Genomic DNA, 11890 nt, shown 5'->3' on the forward strand with positions numbered 1-11890 from the left:
GAGCCTTCATTCATATTTTAAATAGTACCTATTGTGTGATTTATCCGGGCTTGGTCTCCCATTACATTACCCAGAGCCTTACTGTGGCCCGAAGGAAATTAAATGTATAATTCCACAGTCAGGATGTGAATTGGCTTTACATTTCCACCTATACAGATTTTCATTCATTTTCAAGCAACCTGTCGAGTTGCTTTTTGAGTAGGCAGTGCACTGCAAACTTACACAATGGAAACGTTTGGAAATACTTTTGATCTAGTGTTATCTCACACATCAAGCTCAGCTACATTCCTGTCTGAATTTCTCCCATGCTGAAGACATCAAACCTTGAAGCCAAGGGATAGGAATTTAAGGACATCAGCTCAGATTCTTACAGCTTATTATCTATGTGGGTTTATATAACTTATTCCATGTTTTAAAATTGCAACATGCAATGCAACAACCTAGTAGACTTTAGTTTTACTAAGTTGTTGCTGATTTACCTTTTTTTCTAATTTAAGTGTGTGGAAAAAGTTGATTTTTCATGCAGTTTGGAAAGATTATACGTCTTGGTGATTTGGAAAGTGAATTTGTTTAGTTAGAAAGAAGTGTACAGCTAAATATAATGTGTGGTGTACTGAATACTAATCAGAAATTAGGCTATAGTTTACACAGCCACTTTAGCTCTCCATCCCTAACAGCTTCTAGAATGCGTCCCATGCATTCGATCCATTGCTAAAAGTTAATTATCTCGTTAAAATTGGATGGCATATTGAAGACCTCAATCAAGGCTCCAGACTAACATTTTCCACTGCTGGAACCGGTGCCACTAACGTTTTTAGTTACGCCCATTTCCATGTGCAAAACGTAATTTCACGTTTCAAGTTTATCAAACAGTAAGTTGCAGGGGGATGGTTTGTGTTAAAGCAGAAAGCTATGTTTTTCTTTTCTTCTCCATTATCATTATGATGTATATGGTTGTGTACAACTTGGCACAAGCCAGCTGCACCCGGTTTAATTTGAACAAGTTGTCACATAAAATTATTGCATAATGTAGCAATTATTGCGTTAATTTGCATGAGTAATAAACTAAGACAATGTATGAAAGAGAGAGAACATGTTTTGACTAACATGCAACTGGGACTTTTATAGAAGCAGGGACATACTGTTTGACCAAATTATGGAAGTTTTTAAAAATCAAATTATGTCTCATGTCGACACCATGAGACATGAGAAAGCCCCACTGCTACGATAATTCTAATGCACAAACCTATGATTCACAAATCTTATCCTCTCATTTGTTTCTGCCTGTCTTCTCCTGCCACTATAGGTCTGATACAGGACGTGGCAGGCTAACCACTAAGGTAACCTTGCATTCAAATGATCTTTGAGGCAATCAGAGATTTGCAACCGACCATTCAGACATTGTAACTCATTTATATGCACATGCAGATTCTATAGTAAGATTTGCTTAAAATCTTCTAAATGGTTAGTGAGGAACGTATGTCATTAGTGAAGTCTTCTATGGCTACATTTTATAATGAGGGCATTGGGTAGTATTTCTTTAATAATTTTTCTTTGAAGTCCATTTCTGCATTTAGGAAAAGACCTTCCTACACCGTAGTGCATTGGACTATCAAGCCGATAAGAAAAGCCACAGCAAATAGTGCGCTGCTGCTGCACCCAGGAGATTAATGTTCAAATACAGAAGTGGCATCAACACCTGCAGCTTGAATCTAAACTGTGCACCTTCATCTTGGGTCTGGCTGTGTTCTGATTCACTAATTTGTTGCTAAGATGGTCTGATTCCTCAGAAGACACGTTTAAGTTCTTGCATTCTGTATTTTCTGCCCCCACCTTCCATGCCCCACCTCCAACGAGTGGTTTTGGAGTTTCTGCCCAACCAGTTTTTCGCCACACATACCGTCAGTCCCAAACCCTCCCTATTTACTCTATAAACTGCAGAAGTGAAACTCTCAACTTAGTTTCTGTCAGAGCTGTGGAACTGTGAGGGACAAGAGAGACAAGCATGTCGTCCGATGTACAAAACTGTCTGCTGTGCAATGATTATCTCAGGGATCCTGTCTCCATTCCCTGTGGACATACCTTCTGCAAAATCTGTATCAACACCTATTGGAACCACGCTTCGGGGTCCTATATCTGTCCTCACTGCAAAGTGACCTTTGACAGAAGGCCAGTACCTCGCAAGAACCAAGCGTCCGGAAGGACCCTGGAGAGAGCGGCGAGGAAAACGGAGACCTTTTCTTCTCCTCCTCTTCCACCAACATCATCCTCAGACAACAACTATGCGGGGACGCAAGACGTGCCCTGTGATATCTGCACTGGACAGAAGCTCAAGGCGATCAAGTCCTGCCTGATGTGCCTGGCCTCCTACTGCGAGAAGCATCTCAAGCCACACTTTGAAAACACCACCTTCAAACGTCACAAACTGGTGGATGAAATCGGCCACCTGGATCGGCAGATCTGCCCCCAGCATCAGAAGGGCCTGGAGCTGTACTGCCAGACGGACCAGATGTGCATCTGCGTGTTGTGCACAGTCAAGGAGCACAAAGGTCATGAGCTGGTCTCGGCCGAGACTGAACGGACTGAGGAGCAGGTAAGACTTTAAGGAAATGCTAACTTCTAAGCATGAAGGGGTCTTCTTCTTACATTTAGGACATTTCATGGGCTTGGCTTCCCCACTTGGAATATATTAGTTCATTTTCATTGAGATTGGGCTTTTATAGAGCAGCAAAGTGTGGGCAGGTTGTCAGAGTTGAATTCAGTTATGCGTGACCCATGGGGTGTATCGTGTTACTCCTGATGCGATTGTGTATGCGCTTGTTAAACAGGTTCAACTGGACCTGGTGTTGGAAGAAAAAACAAGTGCATCAATAAAAAGCCAGAATTACCATTTTCACACAGATGTGGCCCTGTCTCAAGAGCATTCTGTAAGGTTCCAAAAATGACATCCTGTCCTCGCGTATCTGCCTCACTCAAAAAAGTATTTGATCCCCTGCTGATTTTGTATGTTTGCCACTGACAAAGAAATGATCAGTCTATAATTTTAATGGTAGGTGTATTTTAACAGTGAGAGACAGAATAACAACAAAAAAATCCAGAAAAACGCATTTCAAAAAAGTTATAAATTGATTTGCATGTTAATGAGGGAAATAAGTATTTGACCCCTTCGACTTAGTGCTTGGTGGCAAAACCCTTGTTGGCAATCACAGAGGTCAGACGTTTCTTGTAGTTGGCCACCAGGTTTGCACACATCTCAGGAGGGATTTTGTCCCACTCCTCTTTGCAGATCCTCTCCAAGTCATTAAGGTTTCGAGGCTGACGTTTGGCAACTCGAACCTTCAGCTCCCTCCACAGATTTTCTATGGGATTAAGGTCTGGAGACTGGCTAGGCCACTCCAGGACCTCAATGTGCTTCTTCTTGAGCCACTCCTTTGTTGCCTTGGCTGTGTGTTTTGGGTCATTGTCATGCTGGAATACCCATCCACGACCCATTTTCAATGCCCTGGCTGAGGGAAGGTTTTCACCCAAGATTTGACGGTACATGGCCCCGTCCATCGTCCCTTTGATGCGGTGCAGTTGTCCTGTCCCCTTAGCAGAAAAACACCCCCAAAGCATAATGTTTCCACCTCCATGTTTGACGGTGGGGATGGTGTTCTTGGGGTCATTCCTCCTCCTCCAAACACGGCGAGTTGAGTTGATGCCAAAGAGCTCGTTTGGTCTCATCTGACCACAACACTTTCACCCAGTTCTCCTCTGAATCATTCAGATGTTCATTGGCAAACTTCAGATGGGCTTGTACATGTGCTTTCTTGAGCAGGGGGACCTTGCGGGCGCTGCAGGATTTCAGTCCTTCACGGCGTAGTGCGTTACCAATTGTTTTCTTGGTGACTATGGTCCCAGCTGCCTTGAGATCATTAACAAGATCCTACTGTGTAGTTCTGGGCTGATTCCTCACCGTTCTCATGATCATTGAAACTCCACAAGGTGAGATCTTGCATGGAGCCCCAGACCGAGGGAGACTGACAGTTATTTTGTGTTTCTTCCATTTGCCAATAATCGTACCAACTGTTGTCACCTTCTCATCAAGCTGCTTGGCGATGGTCTTGTAGGCCATTCCAGCCTTGTGTAGGTCTACAATCTTGTCCCTGACATCCTTGGACAGCTCTTTGGTCTTGGCCATGGTGGAGAGTTTGGAATCTGATTGATTGATTGCTTCTGTGGACAGGTGTCTTTTATACAAATACTGATCAAATACTTTTTTCCCTCACTGTATTTTGTCTGATTAATGTATATGTTCAGCAAACTTAACATTCCTTATTTGTGTGCACAAAACTTATTTTTTGTGACAAATGATCTGACATTGGTGACATACTAATAGTAATATTTTCTAATTCGACCTCATTTTGCGGTAATCAAGTCTACATTACCAGGTATACAATAATACAAGTGAGTGCTTACTATGCATTTAACAGAAACAAAGCCTCATTGTTGTGAGCTGAGCGTTGATGCAGTATTTAAATGTAATTCTTTCACAACTGAAGTCCTGTCAATTACCCTTTCAATGACCGTGACAATGACGATTCCTGCTGCATACCTCAGATGCTGCTCACTGTAGTGTTGAAGTCACCTGAGCACCCTCTTGAGCTATCTTGGGTGACCTTTTCCCCCAGATCCTCTTCAAGAAGTAGTCTAAATGTTCACGGCAATGTAATGTTGCACTTTTGGTTAAAATGTGAATTGTATTTCTATTTCTCAGAACCTGCTGAGTGCAACACAGGCAGAGATCCAGCAGAGAATCGGGGAGAGGGTCAAACAAATGGAGCAGATCAAACAAGCTGTGGACACTCTCAAGGTATTTATTCATGATGTCATCTACAAAGAACTAGCAACATTAGAATTACGCTGGTATTTTTAGTTCTTTGTGATTGAGTAATTTTGTGATACTGAGGCGTTGGTTCATATAAAGGCACAATTATACTTGTACGTGTTTTAGTACAGGGCAGTACTGTAAGATATAGATGCAGTCACACCCCAACTTCTCCTGTAATGGTGTCTTCCCTGACCTCTAAACTCTAACATACAGGTATATACATATTCAGACACATGCACTCAATGGCCGCTTTATTTGGTACACCTATCTAGTACCGGGTAGGATCCCCTTTTGCCTCCAGAATAGCCTGAATTCTTTGGGGCAGGTATTCAACAAGGTGCTGGAAACATTCCTTAGGGAGTTTGGTCTATACTAACTCAATAGCATCACATGCTGTGAACCTCCCGTTCCACCTCATCCTAAAGGTGCTCTATTGGACTGAGATTATTGGAGTAAACTGAAGTCACTGTCAATAATAATAATAATAATAATAATAATAATAATAATAATAATAATAATAATAATAATATTTATTTGTTAGCAGACACCCTAATCCAGGGCAATTTACAAAATGTAAGAGCATTATAAAAGTGCAATACAGTATAAAATTACAGATCAGAATATACAAGTTCAAAATTACATAAGTGCATAAGAAAATATACAGTTAATACAAGACCTACATCCTAGATTGTGACCTAATAATTGCAGACAAGATGTGAAGTCATAGTTAGAGCTCAGACATAGGGGCAATCAATATAAACATCATGAGTACTAGCAATGTAAAAGCAAGTTGTACGATGAAAACTAGATATAAAGTGCACGTTAATGAGCAGGTGTACCTAATAGAGTGGCCACTGATTGTGTATTCATATCTCAAAGAGGCAAAGTGATTTCTGAAAGCGGAACTACGCTACCCCCAATTTGAATGATTGAACTTCGTTATGGATTTGGTAATTTCTTCCTAAACTGCAGAGCAGGGTGTTGATCGGAAATGGAGCAGGTGATCCCCTGTGCCCAGCAGAGGGCGCTGTCACCGGCTCACTGCATCGTGACCATTTTCCTTCCTCAACCAGAGCTCGGCGAAGAGGGCGCTGCAGGAGACCGAGAAGCTGTTCGGCGAGATGCTGCGCTCCATAGAGAGGATGCAAGCCGATATGAACAAGCTCATCACCACCAACAAGAGTATTGCGCTCACCCAGGCCGAGGGGCACCTGGAACGCCTGGAGCAGGAGATCGGTGATCTCAAGAGGAGAGACGCCGAGCTCACGCAGCTGTCCCGCACGGAGGACCACATCCACTTCATACAGGTACCTGCCCAGACACCCTCCACAGCTGCACCATTTGGAGTTGCACAATTCTTGCCAAATTTAAAACTACCAATGGCCAATGCTCTTCCCTTCCACCATAGTCTTGCCAGTGAGGAAGACAACACTTGCACACTCTTGTTCCTCAAAAATGTGTTCTTTCTTTCCATCCACTTATTTATGCAAGCCCACAGCGTCACGTGGAGGAGTGGTTGAAATCTCTAATGGTGCACCACAAGACAAGAAAACCCTAGAAAAACTCTGAGGACATCCAACTCCTTGCAGAATCGCAGTCAGTCCACATACATAGTCACATTGGACAGATTCAGATCATCGATGTCTGGGCCAGAGGGGCCACACACAAGTAGAGTCTTGTATTGGTTGATTTACTTGAGAGCCCACTGACGTGAGATTTCTGACCAAAGACTGACACAACATAGGGAGCTCAGTTTCTGTCTAAGATGACTTGGACCTACAGTGAATTTCCCATCTCCTCTCTCTCTCTCCTCCAGAGCTTCCATACCCTGTGTGCTCAGACTGAAGCTGAAGAGCTGCCAACCGTCTCCGTTAACCCGTACTTCAACTTCGACCCCGTGACAAAAACAGTCTCGGAAATGAAGGTGCACCTGAATGAGTTCAGCAACGCGGAGCTGGCCAAGGTTAACGCCACAGGTTAGTGAGAAAACCAACCATGCATGTCTGCCTTTGCGTAAAATTACAGTTTTGTTCATTATAATGTTCTCGATCGAGTTATCTGATGCTGACCTCAATTCTGTCTCTGTTTTCAGTGCATGAGATGACGTTTTGCGAGCTGAATGAGCGGAAGAAAAGACTAACCATGAGTTGTAAGTCTGCTGAAACATTTAATCCTATCTTTACATGAACAATATTAACAAAACCAGTTAAGATCATTTGTTAGGTACTTGAATTATTGTCTATAAAGGCAGATAATGCCACATTTATTAACTTTAAAACATTAGAACAACTTTGCAGCCGAAACCCGTTGTTTATGTCTCAAGTTTCAACGGTTTCGCTGATATGCAAGGTCAACAATGCAGATAGTATCTTTATTTGCACTGCGCATTTCTACTGTTGCTGTGTTCCATAGGGTAGTTGGCAGTTGGTGGAGAACAAGTGCGTTGACTGAGCGTTCTGACCATTTAAGTCCACATCACATATTTACAGTTGCTGACTATGGAAAAGCTCAGACCAATCACAAAACGTGTAAATACATCTTGCTACCATTTCTGTGCCGCCAAATACAATGTTAATAATGCTAATTTAATGTAAACAAATATATTGTAAAACACGCATCTCGGACTAACGCCCCAAAATGTGAATGGTTTACTTCAATCAGTATTTCATGAGGGGCTCAAATTGTCCTGTTTTAAGGCTATAATTCTATAAAACAAATTCATGGACTTCTTCGATTGAGACCCTTAACATTAATCTGTAAAACTGTTTATGAGGTTTAACAGTTTAAAAATTATGGACTCATATTTGTGCACCAAACTAAATTGTCCCCTCTTCTCCTCTTTTATTTCCAGCTAGTGAAGTTGCAGTCTACAGGGCACCAAGTTCAAGTGCAAGAAATCTACCCAGGGTTCGGGATGATTTCTTAAGATGTGAGTCTGTTATTGTTTAATGTTTGAAAGATTATTCTTTGGAGTTGAGCTGAGTTTGTTTCTGATTTTTTTTTTTAATAAACAAAAACTTCGCTAAAAATGTTGCAGGCCCTTGCGTGTCCCATCATCAGATGTATGTCGCCTGGAGGACAGGTCTGTGTGTGGGGGGACTGTCATGGCAGATTGCTTATCATAATGTGAAGAATATTTAGAGGAAAATAGCTATTCTACATTCAACATGTACAGAGACCATATTGATTGTTTCTGTATATGTAGAATAGCTATTGCTTTTTTTTTTTTTTTTACAAAACAAGCAATTGCTAGCTGTAGGTAGTTACTGGTGTTTGGCTTTCCAGATCACCGGTCTTCCTCTGATGGTGTCCTCCTGCAAGTCTCTCAGCAGCTCTGACCTCCAGGACCGTACACTTTACTGTTCTGCAGGTGACATTTCCCACATTTCATCTGCATGTCTTTCATTTAGTGGGTGGAGAAGTGAGATTAGTGGAAGACGGTTGTCGGAAAGCAAAACATTTCTGAAAGTCTTTCCTTTTCCAAATCACCTGGTATGCGACAGTCAGGCACGCTTGGTGAATTCAGTCTCGCCAGCTTTCTGTGGGAATTCCTTCCATTTCACATGAGTTTTGCACACCTGATTTGTTTTCTTGTGTTATTTGAAGTGGCCATATATATTTAATTACACTATCAACCTAACTGTTTGTCATTCTTCAGTGTCACTTTTCAAGTGATGAAACTTGTTTCATGTCACTGAACTATATCACCACCAGAAGATGCTCAAACACAGCCCCTGAGTTATGCATTTGCCACGGAGGTGAAAGATGGGTCCGTTTCTGACAATTTCCACATTTTAAATATAGGATGGGTGTTTGTCACAGTATTTACTTATTTGGAAACTCTTTTGCTATTTTGGTGTATTTATTTATAAAACCCTTCTGAATATATAATCACCTAAATAATCCAGTCTAGAGTTGTGCAATTTTGGGAATATTCATACGTGGGAAACTTTCCGTGGGAAATGGAAATATATGGGAATTATCACAAATAAAATGGAAATGTAAGGGTCATTAAGGGGCATAGGCTGTATTTACCATGTCATAAGCAGTCAGAAACAAACCTTTTACCTTATCATAAGCAGACATAATTGCAAACCCTTCTAACAGAAATAAAAAATCAACGTTTTAGTTATGAGTTGAACCCCTCCAAAAAATACCTTTTCAACAAAAATCTTTAAAATGATAGTAACCTAAAGCAAAGTGTGTTTATATAAAGCTAATGATTTAACATTCATCATTGAAGGCAGTCAACTTTATAAGGCTTCCAAGCTATATCAGCAGGTTCCAGATTTTAGCATACCTTTATAGGTGGAAAGCTTGTATGGCTGAAGGTGTGCATTTCTCTGATAACGAATGGTAGTTGTGATCTCCAACCCTGGTCCTGTGGAGCCCCAATCCACTTTGTTATAGGTTACCCCAAATCACCAATTTCTAAATACTGTGAAAACGTCCATTAAGTTAGTTAAGCGACTACTATTTGCTAGTTTACTGAAATAATATATGTCATATACAATATATCCACCCCAGTAATGTAATCAAAAAAGCATATAGTCCTTGGCTCAGACAGTGCAGTAGTCTGGCTCAAGAGCACTGCATCTTTGCAACCCTAATCCAGACATGTGACATGTATCTACATTTTGTAAAGCTGTACAGGCAGGCAGACAGACATTTCTTATAACCTCTGCAAGTTAGGGATACAGAAATTATGGCAATGGAGAAAATGAGTTCATGAGTAATAGGGAGCACACATTTGTTTCCTGGAGATAATATCTACAACACCCTCAGTATCCGTTCTTCAAAAATGGTATGGCGTGTGAATAATTAAATGCACTCGAAAAATGAAAGAACAAAAAAATACCAACTAATTGGATGGAAAAGGTCACACGCACACGCACACACGTACAAACCACTGATACCAACAAATGTTTTCTCTCTTCAATTAGATGCCTGTCCTCTCACATTGGACTCCCAAACAGCCTACAGACAGCTCTATATCTCCAGAGGAAACAGGAAGGCAACCCTTAAGAGAGACTCCCAGTCCTACAGCGATCACCCCGAGAGGTTCGACTGCTTGCCCCAGGTGCTCTGTAAGGAGCCCTTGTCCGGGGGCAGCTATTACTGGGAGGTGGAATGGAGCGGGGAAGGAGCTGCGATGGGAATCGCCTATAAGGGAATCAAAAGATCTGGGTACGGTGATACCTGCCGCATCGGCTACAACAAGAAGTCCTGGTCCCTGTACTGCTCCGACTCCAACTACTCTGCCCGGCATGGCAAGGACCAAGTGGAGATCAACACCCGCTACTGTTCCAAGATAGGAGTGTTCCTGGATCACTTGGGGGGCACGCTGTCCTTCTACGATGTGGAAGACGCCATGGCACTGATCCACAAGTTCAAAGCCTCATTCAAAGAGCCCGTCTATCCTGGGTTCTGGGTCTGGTATGAGTCTGCTATAACCATCTGCCAGCTTTGAGTAGCCTCTTGTAATCTGCGAAGGAAAAACAAAACGTCCATCCAGGATCCAAGGCTGCTATCCGCCTCCTCAGCTTTTTAATGATGCAATCAACTTAATTTAATTGGATTGGTTATTTCCCCCCTAGAATTCCTCTGTAAGGGTTTGTCCACAAAGCTTGCTAGATGTCTGTTTGTGGGAATCCTGTAGGATTCATCTCGTGTGCCGGAGTCATGCAGAAGCTTCTTTTAAATCTAACAATGAAACCGAATTTGATCCCTATAGCTATAGCATGGGTGACCGTGAAATATATACCAGTACACACCCGTCATGTGTTTGTTGGTGTGCACACCATCATTCTCTCTATCTTTGGGGCCATGACTCTGGAAAATCGAAATTTCAGAATGGTATAGTCCTTTAATATATCTAACTCTTTGCCTTTTATTAACCAACGTCCTGCTCTGTGACACTGCAGCAGCAGTTGCTGATGTGCAGTACACTGCCTGGTTTGTGTAAGTCACTTTGAATATATGGTTAAATCTTATCACCGTGTCGATAGCAGGGGTCAATTCAAGTCCACACTGGTCTGCTGGAACTGGTCGGTCCTGTGTGACCAGTATCTGACATTGTCTTGAACCTGATGCTGAATTGCTGTTGTATAAACCTTATTTGTGAGCGAAGACTGGTGTGGATTGTACAGTGTGTTCTGCATTCCCTGATAAAGAATAAGTGTGTGTGTGGGGGGCAGGGGACACGTAATCAAAATACCATTCAAACATTCTTCTTCAGGGTTGGAAATGGGTTTCTGGGTACATTGTGATCATCTGTGATTAGTGGGAGTCTTTCAAGATTTTGTTTTTTGTTTCCATTAATTGTAATGCCTTATATAATAGTTATTTCAGCAACTTAAATTTCTACCTTATGTCAGAAATGCTTTATAAGCATTTCTCATTGTCCATTTTGTACTAATGTAATTGCAGTTTTTCGTGTTATTTTACACAATATGTGGAAGTGAACCTGCCACATATATTTTTAAATGTTGTTATACTTAGACATTATTACATTATACTTATTACATTTCTTCATATCCTAACCATATACTGAGATAAATGTGTTTGTTGAAGGTTTAAAATAATGGGGATATATGAAGGTTTCCTCTTATTTGTTTGTATAATGGGAATTTTGGATATTGTACTGTTTAATAAAGAAATTATGAATGGTGATCGCCTTTGGTTTAAATACTTAAAATATATATATATATATAAATATATATATATATTAATATGTCTACCTATTATTAATAATAAAAAAATAACTTTAACGGTATAAACCAATATAGCGAATGCTGTTATTAACACTCTTGGGTTGGAAGTGAAGCAATACATCTAACACACACTTTCGAGACACAGATATAGGGTACATATTGCTTGTTCTGTGCACAACAGTTTTTAATCCACTTAAAGTACACAGTGAGACACTAATTTACAGTACCTGAATTAATGACTGGAGTGTATGCAGTTTTCACCATGCCTCTGTAGCAGCTCCATTCTGCTAATTAGTGTTAATTGATT

General features: G+C 41.2%; 1 protein-coding gene across 2 annotated transcripts; it reads left to right on the forward strand.

The window, feature by feature from the left end:
• The first annotated feature begins 1912 nt into the window (after positions 1 to 1912).
• On the forward strand, positions 1913 to 11540 carry ftr83 (finTRIM family, member 83). 2 transcript variants are annotated; one of them, XM_066695492.1, is made up of 8 exons: positions 1915 to 2593; positions 4757 to 4852; positions 5944 to 6177; positions 6687 to 6846; positions 6963 to 7019; positions 7722 to 7799; positions 8156 to 8240; positions 9814 to 9951. In XM_066695492.1, the coding sequence occupies exons 1-7, from the start codon at positions 2006 to 2008 to the stop codon at positions 8206 to 8208; spliced, it is 1266 nt and encodes a 421-aa protein (XP_066551589.1). In that variant the 5' UTR covers positions 1915 to 2005; the 3' UTR covers positions 8209 to 8240; positions 9814 to 9951. The 2 variants fall into 2 exon arrangements, with proteins under 2 accessions (XP_066551588.1, XP_066551589.1); XM_066695491.1 differs by lacking the exon at positions 8156 to 8240 and having other exon boundaries at positions 1913 to 2593; positions 9814 to 11540.
• Positions 11541 to 11890: the final 350 nt, after the last annotated feature.

Source organism: Amia ocellicauda, chromosome 22, assembly GCF_036373705.1.
Source record: "Amia ocellicauda isolate fAmiCal2 chromosome 22, fAmiCal2.hap1, whole genome shotgun sequence".
NCBI lineage: Eukaryota > Metazoa > Chordata > Actinopteri > Amiiformes > Amiidae > Amia > Amia ocellicauda.